The sequence below is a fragment of the Neltuma alba genome, unplaced genomic scaffold (assembly GCF_004799145.2).
Source record: "Neltuma alba isolate B1F8T4 unplaced genomic scaffold, ASM479914v2 tig00013108_pilon, whole genome shotgun sequence".
Classification (NCBI taxonomy): domain Eukaryota; kingdom Viridiplantae; phylum Streptophyta; class Magnoliopsida; order Fabales; family Fabaceae; genus Neltuma; species Neltuma alba.
The window spans coordinates 112,052-130,028 of record NW_021637432.1 but is presented as its reverse complement, the minus strand read 5'-3'; the positions used below and the strand labels follow the sequence as shown (position 1 = coordinate 130,028).

The following is a 17,977-nucleotide window of genomic DNA, read 5'->3' as shown; positions in this document are numbered from 1 at the left end:
GAAATCAAATAGTACATCTCGTTAATTCTAAATATAAGAACTAATTGAAGTTTAATTTGATTCTAAATATAAGATTTTAATCTTCTTTTCTTCCCATATTTATCTTTTTTTCAAAACAATTCTCATGGTTATCAGTTACACGTGTTGAAAAGTTTTTATTCTAAGCCATATGATTAATATAGACATTTTAAAAAAAAACATCTATTTATTACAAATAACTAATTTTTTTAATATTTTAAAATTAGTTATCTAGCTCTTCTATTTATTCTATTACAAGTGGATGGACAACTTTAGTTTATGTTTAGTCCTCAAATTTCTCACATAGGCTTTTCACTATCTTCAATTTGCTAACAGCTAGATTCAATTCAACTAGGTTACAACAAGATCTCAATACATAAGCTTAATTTTTGGCAAAAAAAAAAAAAAGAAGCAAGAGCTTAATCAACACTTGGTTACTTTCATGCTTGGAGCAATTTAATCTCCTTAAGATTCTCTGTAATTTCTTAAGAATAAGAAACCTCACAATGTTTAGAATGTACCATGCTAGGTTTACAATGTGCACGATGAAGCTTGAGCTATGGTAGTTTGGGAGAGTAATTTGAGGAGATTAAAAAAGTAAGTTAAATTAATTATTTATAATAAATATGTGTTGTCTTTCCTAAAATATCTTTACTAATCAAGTTTATTGATTAGAACTATCATTATTAGAAGAACTACTTTATAGAAAAAATATAAATATGAGGACAAAATGGATTGAGGTCTTATAATTATGATCAAAATAAAAATAAAATAAAGTCTTATATTAAGGACCAGAGATAGTATTAGTTAATGGAATAGACAAAGTAACCAAGTTTCAACCGATCAAAAATTTATGGTCTTATACTTGAGCCATATTTTTTTATTTATAGTATTCTGAGTCATTGATACAAGATTTAGTCGTTACTACTGATCAAAAGTAGCCATTCGGTGAAGTATTAAATGCACTTGTCAGAATAAATAACACACCAATAAACAAATGCTGCTAATCAAGTAAACAGTACAGATACTCTTAAACAAGCCTAAAAGAATAATGGTGGATGAATAATAAGCATAAGAGAACTCAAAACTTTGTGTCATTCAAATTTTAATTTCCAACAAGCTTGATATGTAAATGAATAAAGTAAATGTCTTTATGGGGTTTTCTAGAAGCACGATTTTAAGTAAAGGATTAGACAAATACTATTTAGTTGAAAAATAAGATATCGTTTTGACAGAAAAGCAAAAAAAAAAAAAAAAATGGAAGCAAGAACACAATTTGCGGCTTAACTCAAAGTGAATGTTATGCTTAAGTTCATTCAAATTTATTAGTTACTTCCTAAAATTGTCATTAATTACAAGTAACAACCTCAAGATAAAACTATTAAACTTAGTCTTCATAATTATAAAAGCATCTTCATTCAACACTCGAATGATACTTCCTTTAAAATCATACATTATATATAAAATATATAATAGCCAATGAACTTGGATTAAGGACAATTCGTGGGGGTTTTCAATACAATCATAATATCACATCAAGCTAAGGTAATACTTCTTAATCCATTACTTGTCGTCACGGCTCATTGTTTGCTGCACTCAATGCAATAACGCCACCTAAATCGCAGTCCAGTAGTTTTCAATATAATCATAATGCCAAGAACAAGAATTTATCTTTTCTACGCTTTGGTCCACCTTATGTCATTGATCAGTTTCACATCATCCAATCCATGCTTCGAAATATGTCACTATTGCATTTGGTGCAATTGGAAGACATAACATGAACATGTATTAGTAAATTGTTAACCATACAGCAAGTTGTCCCATTGACAACGCTAGCTACCCGTTATGTTCGGATGAAATCCCAAACTCAAATCTGGCATTGACATGTTTGTATGCATGTATTTAAATTGTATAAAATAAAAAGAAAAATTTATAGTAAACACCTTCGTAGCATAATTTTTGAATGAAAGTTATGTTAAGTCTCCATAGAGTAGATGAAGAAAAAGAATGTGAAAGGCATCTCATAATATTTAATTTATTATATTGAAAATACAAATAAATAAAAAACATGTCTGAGTTGGATTTTTGTAAGCTTGACTTGTATAGTTTATTTTCTATCTTAAATATTGATGTTTGATGCTGTCAATGTTTGTAGGCTTCATTAATTAGGTGTCCATTTTGGTTGCCTCATGTTCTTAATGAGATGTTTGAATTGTTAGCTGTTAATATATATTAAAAGAGAAGAGAGAATTATAGGTGCTAAGGTTTGTTCGTCTTGATTGGGACAAAGTGCCCGTAAACTTCATAATAATAATCATTTACATAAGAATCTTTTTCTTTTGATTGCCATCTTTTCTTAGGACACCTAAGCTAGCTTCCATGTGATTAGGCCTATTTTGTAGTTAATCATACATTGCTTCTTTATTTTGAATACTACATTCTTAGTTTTTAATCTTACTGACAATGACGATTTATGTTTTTTGCATATTTCAAATTCAATTATAAAAAATTAAGTTTAGTTAAGTTCAATTAACCAACTATAAATATATGCATATATATATATTATATCTTCCATACATATGTTTACATTTTAAGGGCATGTTTTCTCATAATTATTTTACAATGTGCATATTGGAATTTGCTATTACTTCTCACACTATTTAAATTCTCAAAAGCCGTTGACACATTTGCTCTTAAATTATTCTCATAGGAACGTTGAATATCCTAAATTATTAAGTGTATAATATTATATTTTAATTGTAAAAAACATTGCAATGTAGCAAACACCTAATACTCTCATGTGAGAGCAACTAGATTTCTTTTTCTAAAAAATTATATTAAAATTCCAAAACTACCCTTAATTAGTCATATAATAATAATGTCAATGATAACTTCCTAATTAATAAACTAATATTATTATCACAAGTTATATATACCACATTATCATCGGTTACATAAGTGTTATATATATAATTTGTGACAAACCTTTTTAGTCATTTAACCCTCCTAGCTATTTGTAATGATGATGATAAAAAGTGTATCATATGGGGGCAAGAAGTTAATTAAGAGAAAGTATAGGGACTTGGCCAAAAAATAAAAAGAGAGAATGAGGGTAGTTGGTGGCAAAAGGTAAAGGCCACGTCAGGGGGGCTTTAATGGAGGGACAAGGAAAGGTACAGCGGCCATCGCATCAGATTATGAATTCAAGAGAGACTGCCACCATCCCTTTTCGGCTCCAACTCATCACTTACTCATCTCTTTTTCCTTCTTCGCTCTGATGTCAATGTTTCACCAAAAGAATTTTTTTTTTTTAGTGACCAAAAGAATTTATTTTGCTAAAAAAATCTTATTATATATTCCTTCTATTCATCTTTCCCTCTCATTCTATTTATAAATTATTCTTAATATATTTTACTAAAATTAAAAAAATATTACAATTTATAGACTCTGCTTTAAAATTTAACAATTTTCTGATTTTTGTATCTTTCTATTATATATTCTTTCTATTTTTATTATGAGGAGGAGTTTTCTGTTCTTTTTTTGAGTATTTTACTAAAGTCAAAAGATTAAACTAAAAGCCTACAAGAAGTTAAAAAGATAAAAAGATAAAACTTAGGTTAAGTTTTTTTTATATTTATTATGTCAAGTTTTTTAATTACATAGTATCATGTGTCTTTTTTTGTTTCATGCAAATTTAAAATCAAATGCTATTAAATACTAATATTTCAGAATACACAGTCATATTTGATGGGAGAACATGACATCATAAATTTAAAAACTTGACGTAAGTATACACTTTTGTTGTGTTAAACTTATAAGAAAACATAATATCTTCTTATTTACCTTTAATTAATAGTTGAATATTCCTCCTCATTAATCCGTTATTTCTCCCTCATGCTTTGATTAGTGAGGCGCATTTCAAGAAAAGCATTTAATGACTTAAATACTAATGGCTTGTAGGTTCGACCGGTGAAATAGAGTATTCCAAATTGCTTTACACAAATGGGAGCCTTGGAAAGAATATAACTGATTTTAACTTCTGACATTCATCCACGTAAGCTCCTATTATTTTATAATTTATTGAATAATATTGTTTTCGTATAAATTATGTATTCTTTAAAGAAATCTTATTAAGCAATTCACTTTGTTGAGCTATTCAAAGGATGTTTATGACTAAGCACGGAATCCATTTAATGCATAGGTATATATTAGCAAGGGATGGTTACTTTAAACCTAAAAATAATTTATTTTTATATAATACAAAAAAGCCTTGACTCTTGATATAGTTTAGGGATTTTATGCAAAATTATTATATTTGTAAATGGAAATTACATATTTAGTTTAGTATCATTAACAATTGTAATTTCAACATGTTTTAATTAAAAAATGATAACATAACAATATGCCAAAAGAATAAATTTTATAATCCATAATTTAACCGAGTGAGACGTAGTTCAATGTATCTTACCAATAAAATTGACTTATGCAAATAAAAAGTTTTTGTTTATTAAAAAATTATTTTGGAAACTAAAACAATATAAAATTAATAATTTATTACAAAAGAATATGTGCCTGGAATTTTAGGATTTATTTGTTAACTTAAAATTTAACGTAAGAAATATTTCAAAAATAATCATTATATGTTTTTGGCCAACAAACCTTGGGAAATTGATTTTTAAAAAAATAATTGATTGATCGATTGAAGAACGGAAGATTGAAGTACAATTAAATTAAAATGCAATCAAATTAAAATTAGAACTTTTCATACGAACGCATGTCACATCGGTGAGGGAATAGTAGCCCATCACAAAATGAATCTAATTTTAAGACGAAGAAATAAATATTTCAATTTATTAAAAAAAGAAAAGAATAACAGAAGAAGACAAAGGTGGGCCCAGCGAATGATAGAAGGGGGTAAAGGCTAAGTCGGAGCTGACTAGGAGTGGGACCCACAAGAGAAGGAGAAAACGACAAATAGCATCAATAGGGTGTGGCGTGGGACCCGCCTGATGCATGGCCTCGCTGGCGCTACTATTCAGCCGTCCTTCTCTGTCTGCCCGCGGGTTGCGGTCAGCCCTGCTCTCTTTCCTGCCCGTTACAATTCCGCTGCCCGTTCCAAAACCATACGTTGCATCTAATCATTACACGTGCCACCCCCATCTTCCCGTTCCCCACACCTGCTTTCCTTAATTTTTTACCTAGGACTTGTCCTCCCCCTCCTTCTATTTAAAAGGAGAGAAATTAGTGGCATAAAATTATATGCAGAGATTTTTGGTAATTACTCTCCTGGTTCTTTTCATAAGAAACAATAAAATGCTAGTTGAAATTAATTGAAAACAATAAATATATAAAAATATAAATTTTTTTTGCTAAGCTTTTATATGGAGGAAAGATAATATGTGAAAAATTGAAAATGAAATACTTTTAGGACTAAAGGAATGTGATGATACAAGTAATGAGTAACTAAATGGAATAAAATGAAAAGCTAATTTGCAAATAACAAAAAATTTTACTTTGAAAACATAATTTGCAAATAACAAAAAGTACGCATTATTGTTAAAATATGTGTCCTTGTTGTATGAACAACGTTAAAATATTTGTCCAAGACTTTGATTTGATTAGGCTAATAAGTCAATTTTATCAATCATGGGAAAAAAACAAGTGTTTTGATTTCACACTCATACGTAATTTAACGCATTTCTATTAAAGAAAAATGACAATCTTAACCATTTCATTATCCCAATGAAAAAAAAAAAACAAGGTGACTACTTTTTTTTTAAAATGACAAAAAATACTTACTAAATTTTAAATTGATATATAAGAGATTTTAATAGATTTTAACATGTCAAAACCATTATAAAAATAGTTAGCATGACCTATTTATCTTTTTAAAATTTAACTGGTATTTTTCTGTCATTTTTTAACTTTTTTTTAATTTTTCCCAAAATTTTTAGTTAAAAAAATTCGATACACTGTATTCCAAAAAATGTAAATTTTTTAGTACATATAATAGAAGAAAAAAAGAAATAAATATTGTAGTTATGGATATACGCTGATGCAAATAAATATTTGCAATGCTTATCATGAATATAAAAGTTCCATCACATGCATTTTAGATAGTGGAAACATTTATAAAGTGATGTTGGATGTGGAAATTGTTGTGTGTATTGTCTTTTGTCAATTGGTTAGAAGTAACATCAAACAACTAGGTCAATTATTACTAATTGCACTTTTTACTCTTTTTTTTTTTTTGTGAAAAGTGTTATATCAATTAAAAATGAGAAAATTGGTAAAAAATGTGTGGTACTCATGGATGATATGTTGCACTCACGGATCATACTTTTATTTGCACAATTTCAGGTCCTTCTGGACCAATTAAAATTTCAAACAAGAATTTTTTACTAATTTTTCCATTAAAAAATTGTGCCATGATAATTCAAAAAAATTAATTTTCCTTCTTTTCCTCCCTCAATCCTATCCTATCCTAATCCTTCCTTCTTGTAGTGAGGGATGAATTTATAAAATAAATAAATAAATAAATAAAAATAATATCAACCTATATAACAAGATAGAAATAATATCCACCCGTATATAATATAAAATTTATTAAAAATTCTTTTACTTTTAGTAAGTACTACTCTTGGTCCTAATTATAAGAGCTAATTGATTGATTTGAAGAGATTAAGAAAATAAGTTAAGTTAGTTATTTGTAATAACTAAGTGTTGTCTTTTGTAAAATATCCTTGCTAATCAAGTGTATTTGCTAGAACTACCATTATTAGAAGGACTATCTTGAAAAAAAATATAAATATGAGAGACAAAGTGCATTAGGTTCTTATATTTAGAACCAAAATAAAAGTCAAATAAGGTCTTCTATTAAAGACCGGAGGTAGTATAAATTTTGAAACTTAAGTCTCTCAAAACATTGTGATTTGGCTCAAATTCATGTGAAGCATGAATTCATGAATTCTAAAATATATGATTATATATAATATTAGAATTCTAAAACTTAGAAACAAATTATTTTCACATATCATAAATATTGCGACTTAGAAACAAATTATTTTCACATATCATAAATATTGCGATCAAAAACACATAATTGGAGATGTGTTGGCTCACACATGCCATTACTAGAAGAGTCCATACACGTGGGCCTTCAGGCCCAATAGCAACTGCTATTTTCCTCTGTGTTTTTTATTTTTTTAATATTTATTGTCCTTTTCAAAAGTTTTGTTTTTTTCGTTCGCTTGGAATATATGCTTGCAGCAACCACCCTAACGAATATGACACCTTCAAGTATGGTCTAATAAGAATAATTTTATTTTTTAAAATAAAATTAAAAAATAAAAAATATATATGAGCCAAAAATAATCATTGAGTAGTAAAAGGAGATAAAGATGTAATAAAAAAGAGAAAAAAGAAATAATAAGAACGAACTGACCTATTAATGAAGGAAGAGATAGAGGGTCCACAAGATTGAAGTAGTTGTTGAAGGAAGAGCAGCAAAAGCAAACAACGTTGTGGAGGTAGGTCCAATTCCAAATGGTCCAGACTGGTTTGGTTGCAACTTGCAAAATTTATGGGGGAAATGACTTTTCAGTCCCAAAACTTTTAATAATAGTTAGGTTTCACATAACTTTTCTATTGACCAAAAAAAAAAAGTGGAGTTTCAAATGCCGATTCCAAAAGGTATATCAGTTACTAATTGAGAATTGCACTAGCAACTTAAAACACCTTATATTTAATTGATACTTCTAAATTTACAATTTTTTAAAAAATCAATATTTGCAATGTTTTTGTCTCTTTCAGTGCTATTATAAGCTTTAAATTGAATCTATCTCAACATTTAATACGTTTTTGTTTAAAAATTTTGCCACTTCTCTCATTATATTTCCTTTCATCTTTTTTCCTAATTCTTTTATCACTCTCACTTGTCCTTATAAATAAGGACACATTTTAAAACATATACACTTGTTTTACTTATTTATAGTTTAAAAAAATTAAACTGCATAAATTTTATCCAAATTTTGTATTTTTTTCTAAAATCCTGTAAAGGTTGGAGGCTCCTCAGGTATGTTTTGAACTCTACACCCTAGGGATCAAAATCCGGGATAGTAGATCACCTAACGCCAAGTTAGAAATCTTATGATTGTCTTATTCAATATAATATTTATATCCCTTTCATATCTTGCTTTTACCTCCAGCCAAAAGGAAAAAATTACATCACATTTTTGTCATTTTCCTTTTCCCCCGCCTTAGAAACTGCTCAGATTTCTTAACTAATTCAGGTAAAAATCTTCAGCACGAGTGCAAAAATAGGATAGTAGCTACTGTAGCATACTTGGACTGATAAAGATTTAAGCTAGCAGAATCAAAAACAAAATCCCCAGTGATTCACATAGTGGTCCATGTGCACAATACACACCCATAAGAAGCATGGATCCACAAGAAAAAAAGTAATTATGGGCACAATTAATTGTGAAATTAGAATGTTCAAAAAGTGGGGAATTTTAGGGGCAGCTTCACCCATCTCTAATTACAAAAAGCAAAATCCTCTTTGAGAGGGGTCTCTTATTTCCTTGTAAAGAACGGAAATTAAGCTTTCGTTTCGAGCTTCAAGCTCCAAGCTCTTGCACAACTTCCTTGAGCTAGATAGGATCTATTGAAAGATTATTTTCACCAAATTCCACTTTCAACATGGTAATACAAGATTCAAATGTTCATCAGCGACTTCTTGATACACAAACAAAAAATCAAGGACAAACGACGGAGGTGAGAATAACCTATTCTGCAGAAAAACCCCACAGAACTCAGCCTGAAAAGGCTGCATTAAGTGCACTATGGACATCAATCCCAATCTGAGCTTCGGCTTTCTCCAAATCAGTCGTGGCAGAGCTCAGCTTCTGAGTGAATTCCTGGAGACCCTTTTGGACTAGGCTGCCGTCAATTTGATCAACTGGCACTGCCTCAACAGCTATTATGTCAGCAACAGAGTTTGCATGGACGAAAGCAAATCCGCTACTCACAAAGTACTTGGTTACGTCATTCCCTTCATGCACAGAAAGAACCCCAGGTTTCAACTCTGCAATTGTAGCTACATGTCCAGGAAGAACACCCATTTGTCCAGTTGTTGCTGGTACTATGACCATGTCAACCTGTTAACAGGAAAATTAGGCATAAGCTATATCATGTTTCAAAGGAAGACTCACACCAACAATCTACATAACTTCAGTGTAATTAACTTCTTGGAGGAATTGCCTACATACATTAATCAACATTCTTTCATGGCAGCAAAATAGTTTATTTGAACTGCAAATTTATAGGTTTATATGCCTTCACCTCAGGATAAAAAGACCAATCTAATACTAGAAGAATTGAAGCATACATCTACACTAAAAACCAATCCTCCATTCCAGGCCTTTTCTTTATTTTACATTACGTCTGTAAGGGCAAATATTCTTCACAGCAATGCAATATCTGTGGTTTCCATTGAACAGTTAACACATTAGTTCAAACGGAAAACTAGGTGCAAAGTCTCCAATAATATAGAACTACGTGTCTTCACTATTTTTATCAAGTACAAGCAGTTGCGATTTCAACATCTCCTAGTTAGTTAATTTGGGGCGCCGGCAGCAGATTTTGAAGAATTCAGGTCAGTCATGCAAAACCAATCACAGCTCTCAAGCCCGGTTTGGAACATACTTAATAATGGGGAACCCTCTCAAAACCTCCATGATCAAAAGGGTGCTTGAATATCTGTTAAGTAGCATTTAGGTAATTTTGTCATTGTTTTACTTTTGTGCATATCAAGCCTCGTCCTGTTCCTCAACTAGGATTTCTATAATTTCAGTTTTAGAGCTTTTAATTTTTATGTGTTTCTTATTTAGTTACGTAGCTTGAATGCTTGATTTCTTCCAGGATCAGGACAGCAGCACCTGCCACTGAATGAGAAGTTATAGGAACTAAGATTGTCAGCTAGAAGAATTTTCGGTTAAAAAAAAAAAGTGTCAACTTGCATTTATAATCTGAACAGTTTACTGACCAATTTTGCAAGTCCAAGAAACAAACGAAATTTGGCTTCTTTTATCTTTCATAATCTATTTTTGAATCTACAATCTGATTTTGGCACAAAGTTTATCCACCAATTAGTCAAATGCTGCATTTGTCTTTACAGCAACCAGTCAAAACTCAGAACGAATCAACCCTTGAGGATGCAGATCCACAGCAATAATTATTTTGACCCACTCATATTTGAAGATCTTTGTTATGGTTATTTATTAAGAATTTTCCTTTTATTATACAATACTCTTCAGTAGTTACTTGTCTTTGGATATTGGTTAACATAGTATGACATGTATCTTTCCTTTCCCTTTTTTTTTTTTTTTCAAATTTCACACATTTTATGATTCATTTTAAGTTTTCTAATCATTTGTGTGTGCATGCGTGTGGATTAAAAGCCATATTTATCAAGGTCAATTGCTTATTAACAGTTGAACATCCTCTCACAAGATTACTTGAAGTCATGAATTAAATAACAATGATAGTCGATAGGCCCATCTAAACTATTAAAGTAATTTCTTTCAGACCCTATTCAGTTTCATCAAGCGTTTCCATCCAATAACATCCATATGGTTGAGTAGTGTTATCAAACACTAGGCACGATGCCTAGGCTTACGTTCCTCCTTCTCAGCTACAATTATGTTTACTTGGACAAGGATGGATAAAAAATTCTTCCAACTAAACCAAAAGGACCCTCTCAACTCTTGCCCCATCAGTTCCAAGAGAGAAAGAATAAGACAAACTGCACAAGGCCCACTCACTCTTCCTCTCTTATAACTGAGGAGATTGACAGGTTGAATAGGAGAGGATCTTTTCTTCCTTGCGTAATGACCTTGCAACTCATCTCCTTACTTTAATAAAATTAAAATCTGATAGTTATAAAGCCAGGATTCATTTTCTTACAAACCAATACTATGCCCCGAGGATTGTAAATGTTCATTATGGGTATTGCTAGACTCATGCAGGATTGATAAATATATTAATTATTTAATAACATAGAGTAGATTTCCACAAAAGGCGATGGGGCAGGTTGCTCGGTTGATCATAAACTAGAGGAGGGAACAGGTATATCACATATCGCATTACATCATAAAACCAACAACTAGGTCATACATGATCCAGGATCTTAACTAGTTAATTCAATGTCGAAAGAATAACACAGTCAGTAATGAATATAGAAGTTAAACATAATCCACATAGCCTATCAAAAGCTCCTCATGTAAACAGAGGATCAAGAGGAAATGATAATTCTTTATTAAACAATGGCTAATGCACATGAAAATTGGGAAGAAAACTTGAAAGCCTAAGGTTTCAATACTCAAACAAGGAAACCTTTTCCGTTATGCCTATCAGCTGCTCTCTATATCCCAGCTAAAATCAGTACTTAGTCATGAGTTTTGACCTCTGAATTGACATTAAAAGGGGCAGGTGATAATGGGGGAAAAAACAAGAAAAATACGGAAAATATTCAGATTCTTTGAAACGTACATGAACTCTTGAGATTAATTGCTTACCAAAAAAAAGAAATACTGCCATTACAGGCATCACAATGACTAGTCACTAGACAATTTTGGTAGACCGGAGTACAGAGAGGTAAAAAATAGATGAAATTCAAATAATCTAGAAACCCATCCTTCACCATACCATTATAAATTCGGTGCAAACTTCAAAGAACCGTACTTGTCATTGAAAATGGAAAAGTTCGTTAATTGTCTCTTGTTTCTTGAAAGGTGCAGGATAAGTTGAAACCAATAAAGAACTACTTGGCAACAGACCTGTGGAAATAGGGGGCAAAAACACAAATATGCTTGAAAACAAATGCGCTTTGTACAAGTGACCAAGGTAATTTGGGAAGCCTATTGATCAAACTGCCCAGTGAACAAGACAACCTATGCTTGAAAAGTAGCAAGTGGAATGAAAAAAAAAAAGGACGCTGGTGGTTAGCAGGTACGACAATGAGGTGATAATTTAACGAGAGAGAAAAAGCGAAAGAATGCTTCAATCTTGCATTAAAGCACCAATCAACTGTTAAAAACATACAGTAAATGTTGATATAGTTTTCATTTTAAAATTGAACAGGAGTGCGGGAAATTTTTTTTTTTTTTTAAAAAAACCAACAAAAAGGAAGAAAAGAGAAGCTTAATTGCTTATGCTTTCCTGACCGATACTCAACCATATTGCTAGCCTTATGGATACAATCATTTTGGGTGACCTGAGACCAAACTCCCATCACCCTTAAAATCGAACGGCATTCGCTAATCTTTGGCCCAAAAAGAAGGGGACATTCATAAATCCAGATTTTGTTACTCACAATTTTCGACAACCCAAACCTGAATAGCATGTTTTCATCAATGTAGGCCAGAGAACAGGAGGGGTAATCTAGGGTTAGTCCTAGTTCCAAATTAATCGTTTTCAGGTGTAAAAGACGCTAAACATAAAAAACCAAAGAGCAATCTTGATTATAAAAACACAAAACAAAAACTAAATCAAATCAGAATCAACCAAAGCCAACCTCTTTCGCGGACAATTCCGAAGAGTAAGGAAGCACGAAATTGACAGTGAGCTTGGATGGGATCGAGGAGGGAGTAGGAGGGCGAGGAGTCATGAACGCAAGAGGAGTCTTGGGTGGTTCCATGTTAGGAGCGACCTTCTTCCATGCTTCAACGAACTGGGAATCAGCAGCGGGAGTGGCGGGGAGATCCGTTGAGAAACGGCGGGACCTGGCATTGAGAAGGGGGCGACCCAGCAAAGTAGTGGCACGGCGGAACATGATGTGAAATCGGATCGCTCGGGTCTCGCAGAGTCGGAGAGAGAGAAAGAAAGCGATCGGCTGGAGAAGAAGAGAGAAGAAGGTTTTGAGTTTGGACGGTGAAATTGGATGTTTGGTCCTTCCGAGGTAATGGTAGATACCGTACTCCACTCGCTGGATCTCTGTATAACCACAAATCAGGGTTCACCATTATGGGCCTTTAGCCCAAACAAATTTTTAGACAACGTATTTTTGGCGGCTCATTTTATTTGAAAATGTTAAAATTATGTTGGTGCTCCCCCCCCCAAAAAAAAAAGTTAGGAGATTCATTTTTTTAATATTATTCGCAGCCTGTTTCAATTGGTATATAATAAGTTTAATATTATTTAATATTATTTAACATTTTCATTTTTTTGAAAATGTTTAAAAGATGAAAGTTGTTATTCTTACGCACACATACACAAGCATATCCATATCCATACATACATATGTGTATATATTCTTATTCTTATTTTTTTTTAAAAAAAAGGTTACATTATATGAAATGATGAGTTCTTATGAAATTGGTAAATCACCCATTTGTTTTCTATCTTGATAAACCATTTCTATGTGCACGAGGCGCACATAGACTAAGCACCAACAATAAACCACTTCTAAAATTGCTCGCACTGTTGATGGTCTGAAGGGTCAGAGTTTATTTTTCAGAGCAAGACAAAAAAATTATTCACATGATGGCTAACTTCATCTTTGACACATGGGACCCACCATTATACATCTACCAAGATAAAACTATACTACATCCCGTCCTTAATATAAGAGTTAATTGACTAATCTAAATAAGTTAAAGAAGTTTGTTAAATTAGTTATTTGTAATAATTAGGTGTTGTTTTTTTTTAAAATACCATTGCTAATCATGTGAGTTAGCTAAAACTACCATTTGATTGAACTTTTAACATGTGCAATTACTACAATGATTACTTTAAAAAAAATGAATAAATATGAAAGACAAAGTAGATTGGGATCTTATATTTAAGACCAAATTGAAAGTCAAACTAAATCTTATACTACCTCCAATTCTAAATATAAGAGCTAGTTGACTACTTTAAGTAAATTAAAAAAATTAGTTAAGTTAGTTATTTGTGGTAAATAGGTGTCGTCTTTTAAAATAATCCTTACTAATCAAGTTTATTAACTAAAATTACCATTAGTACAAACATTACCTTGAAAAAATAGATAAATACAATAGAAAAAATAAATTAGAGTCTTATATTTATGACCAAAATAAAAGTCAAACAAGATCTTATATTAAGAATCCAAAGTAGTATTTTATTAGAGAGTTGTAAAACTAGCCTTTACATAATCTTAAAGGCTGGAAGAATGGATTTGTTTGGATTAACTTTGGTCAAAGTAATTTTTACTTTAACTAATTTTTATAAACCGAAATCAAAGTAAAAGTTAATTAGCATAATACTACTACTCCTCATATCCTTAATATAAGACCCATTTAACTAATTTGACTAGATTAAGGAAGTTAGGTAAGTTAGTTAATTATAAAAAATATAACACATTTTTCTAAAATACCATAATCATATTTCTTAATATCCCATCTTCCGCTTCTATTTGCTTATGGTTGAGGGAGTATCTATAAGAGTAATTTAAAGAAAATTGATAAATATGATAGATAGGTCTTATATTTAGGACTAAAACTAACTCAATAATTGGGTCCTATATTAAAGACCAGAAGAGTATAATTTATACTTATATTAAGTTTTACAACTTAATATAGAAGATATATTTAAAAGTGAGTTTCAGAAAATTTAAATATAAAATAAAAGCCAAAAGTCAAGTTAAAAGCAAGAAAATGTTGCTTTAACTGAATGAAAGTATTAATACTAAAAGTACTAATAATATTATCTCTCTTTCGTTGCCAATGATTAAAGTTCATTTTAAAGATAAGAGATATTTAAATATATATAGTTGATGGAGCCTCTAGTATAAAATTGGCAGCAAATTATTACTCCCTTCAATCCTATATATAAGTGAGAAACAATTGAACTATGTAGATAAAAAAAATTGGTTAAAGATAACAAATGTATAAAAAATATTTTTCCCTCAAATACACCCTCATTTATGAAGAGAGTAAATGAGAGAAAGAATGATATAAGGGAGAATAAGTGGGAAATAAGAGAGATATGTAACTGATTGAAATAAAAATAAAAAATAAATATACTCATTCGGTCTTTAATATAAGATCCATTTAACTAATTCGATTAGATTAAGAAAGTTAAGTAAGTTAGTTAATTATAATAAATGTGACACGTTTTTCCTAAAACATCATAATCATCTTTTTAATACCCCATCTCCTTCTTCTACTTGATTATGGTTGAGGGAGTATCCATAAGGATAATTTAGAGAAAATTAATAAATATGAGAAATGGGTCTTATATTTAGAACTAAAACTAACTCAATAATTGGGTTCTATATTAAGGACCGGAGGAGTAATTTTTAAACAAGTACAAAGTATGGCTTAAAAAATGCAGTCCCTATTCCGTAAATTGTAACTTTATTAGTGACTTTCCTTTGAAATGCATGTAATGATAATAAGTTAATCACTCGACATCAACAAAAGGAACAGCCAAAAAAAAAATAATACTATGTGGGTGTGATTACACAAACAGTCATGATTTGAATCTCTTTAATAAATAATTTTGAAATTACATATCAATATTGTGACTAACAATAATTATTCTAATCATCGATCATCTGGTAACAGATAAAAGCGATTGGTTTAAATGATATTTTGACCTTTTACATAGATGAGAAGCATCTGTTTTTTAGAATTTATTTGTAATTTTGGGGACTTGATCGATACTAATTTTCTTACAGGAAACTACCACCTTCAGTTCTTTCTTAATATAAGATTAATTATTTGAAGAGGTTAAAGAAGTTATTAAATATGGACGTAAATATGTTGGAAGAAACCGACAAAAATGAATTTATTCTTCGATCTCTTTCAATTTAAGATAAAGCTGAATATTATATATTCATTATATATTCTAATCACCAATGATATGATTCGAGGGAATTAATTAAAAGAATATAGCTCTTCATACTATTTTTGGGGCCAACATATAACACAATGTCATTTCTATTACACCAACACGTATTAGTCCTAATAAAAGAGATTTTCATTGCTTAAATACGGGGTTTTAGGTTTTTGAGTTTGTGAGAATGTAGAAAAGACCTCAGAGAAAGCTACTCCCTATTGATTTTGACAATGCTTAAATATGATCTAATCGATGGCCACATAAAAGCAATAATTAAGTCTTCCAAGATTACAAGTAAGCTTAAAAAAAAAAAAAGGCAATATAATATTAAAAAAATTTAATATATAAAACACAAAGAGGTATTCCCAATTTTCCACACATACTCATGCATACTCACCAATGTCGGCTAAACGCTTGCTAATTTTCCTTTTTGGAGTGTTATTATTTCTCACCACTTCTTGTTTTGCAGATTATTATGGTTATGATGAGCTTAATTCAACTGAAAACCAAATAATAATGGCGAAGCCAGTGGAAGAAGCAGCAAGTAATTACAGGCTACCCAATTTAAAAGCACCCCTTCCAAGTCGACCGTTTAATTGGCCACGAGATTTCCCACCAAAAAAAAGAAAACCTTCATCGGATAAACGGCGACAACATCGTACGAAGAATAAACCTCGTGGTACTACCAAACCTCATCATGGAGGTCGGGGTGCTAATAATAACAAGAAGAAGAAGCCACGTGGGATGGTCACTACCCAATATCCTTTGGTTTGATTTGAAGTATGTTTTGGCAATACTACTGTAATATCATGAGGGACTGCAATTACTAATTAATCCCTACAATAAATGCTGATCTTTAATATTTGCTCAGTTTTTTTTCATTATTTATGTTGACCTTCTGATGACTTAGTATGTATGACTATGTGATTGCGTATTGGGTCGTTATTAAAACACAAGCAAGTTTTGATTCATACAGTTGGCCTCATATGGCTAGCTAGGCATGTTCTATTCTCCCAGTTGTGACAATGATATATAATAAGTTTGTGTATTTTGGCCTATGCTTCCCTTGGCATTTATAAGTATATTTTGTTAGCTATTCTTATATGTAAGCTATCTTCGGTTCAAAATATAAGTTACTTCCAACCATCTTATTAGAACTAAGAAAAAATAGTTAACTCATTAAATTTGTTGTAAAAAATTTTAACTTGATCTTTATCAAATGAGGTTTTGAAAGTATTGATTACGGAGCAAAATTAACAAATAATTATTAATTATTTTTTGAAATGACTTATATTGTATGCCAAAAAAATCTTATAGAATGTGACTTGTATTTTAAACTGAAAAGAGTATTTATGATTAGCATTGTAATTAGTATTTTGACATTCATTTGCTACAGAATGAGTTATTTAAAATATAATGCGCATTGTTAATCTAAAATTAAAAAGTATGACCACAATTCGTCAATTAATGACATGAAGCGTATATAGATACACACATGTATGTTTTTTAAAAGCTTTTGGTCTATAGTACTCACTTTGATCTTGTCCCTTTGATATTGGTGGGTTTTGTCAGTGATGAGGAGCTCATACAGTTTTTGGTGGTAACTGAAATGCTAAATTATACATATTTTTCACAGTAAACTAAAACTGAATAAAAAGAGTTGACGAAGTTTAATCCAGTTGATAAGAAGTTGGCTCATAACTTTTAAAGTTGAGTTTAAGTCTAATTGTCAAATCTTTACAAGTGTACGAAAATATATAGAATCAAATTCTTTTAGTTTGGGTATTTGGTTTGTCTAGTTTTTGAGTCTACTTGTAACCCTTTTTTTATTGCAAGCTATACATTAATGTCAATCCAAAACAAAAAAAAAATAATTATAATATGTAGAACATTTTTTTAACTTATAAAAAAAACATTTTTAACCTCTTTTCTTTTTGAAAAAATTATAATTGTTGGACTTGAATTTGAGCGGGGTGCACAAACTAATAAAAGAGACAGGCAGACACCTTTTTTACCATTGGAATAATATCCTCATCTTTAAAACCAATCCCCGTTCATTGCTTAGCTTTCTGCCTGAATTACTCAACCCCTCCGCACATTG

The 17,977-nt window shown here is 30.7% G+C and overlaps 1 protein-coding gene across 1 annotated transcript; it reads right to left on the bottom strand.

The window, feature by feature from the left end:
- Window positions 1–8,522: 8,522 nt before the first annotated feature.
- Window positions 8,523–12,974, bottom strand: LOC114734521 (ATP synthase subunit delta', mitochondrial). The gene is made up of 2 exons (XM_028922136.1): window positions 12,593–12,974; window positions 8,523–9,176 (listed from the first exon to the last, which is right to left on the bottom strand). Exons 1-2 carry the CDS (start codon window positions 12,848–12,850, stop codon window positions 8,832–8,834), a joined length of 603 nt encoding a protein of 200 aa, XP_028777969.1. The 5' UTR covers window positions 12,851–12,974; the 3' UTR covers window positions 8,523–8,831.
- Window positions 12,975–17,977: the final 5,003 nt, after the last annotated feature.

Coding starts and splice junctions, on each gene's coding strand:
- LOC114734521 (XM_028922136.1), bottom strand. CDS start 12,850: ATGTTCCGCCGTGCCACTACTTTGCTGGGTCGCCCCCTTCTCAATGCC. Junction 9,177..12,592: donor CGGAATTGTCCGCGAAAGAG/GTTGGCTTTGGT, acceptor TCCTGTTAACAG/GTTGACATGGTCATAGTACC.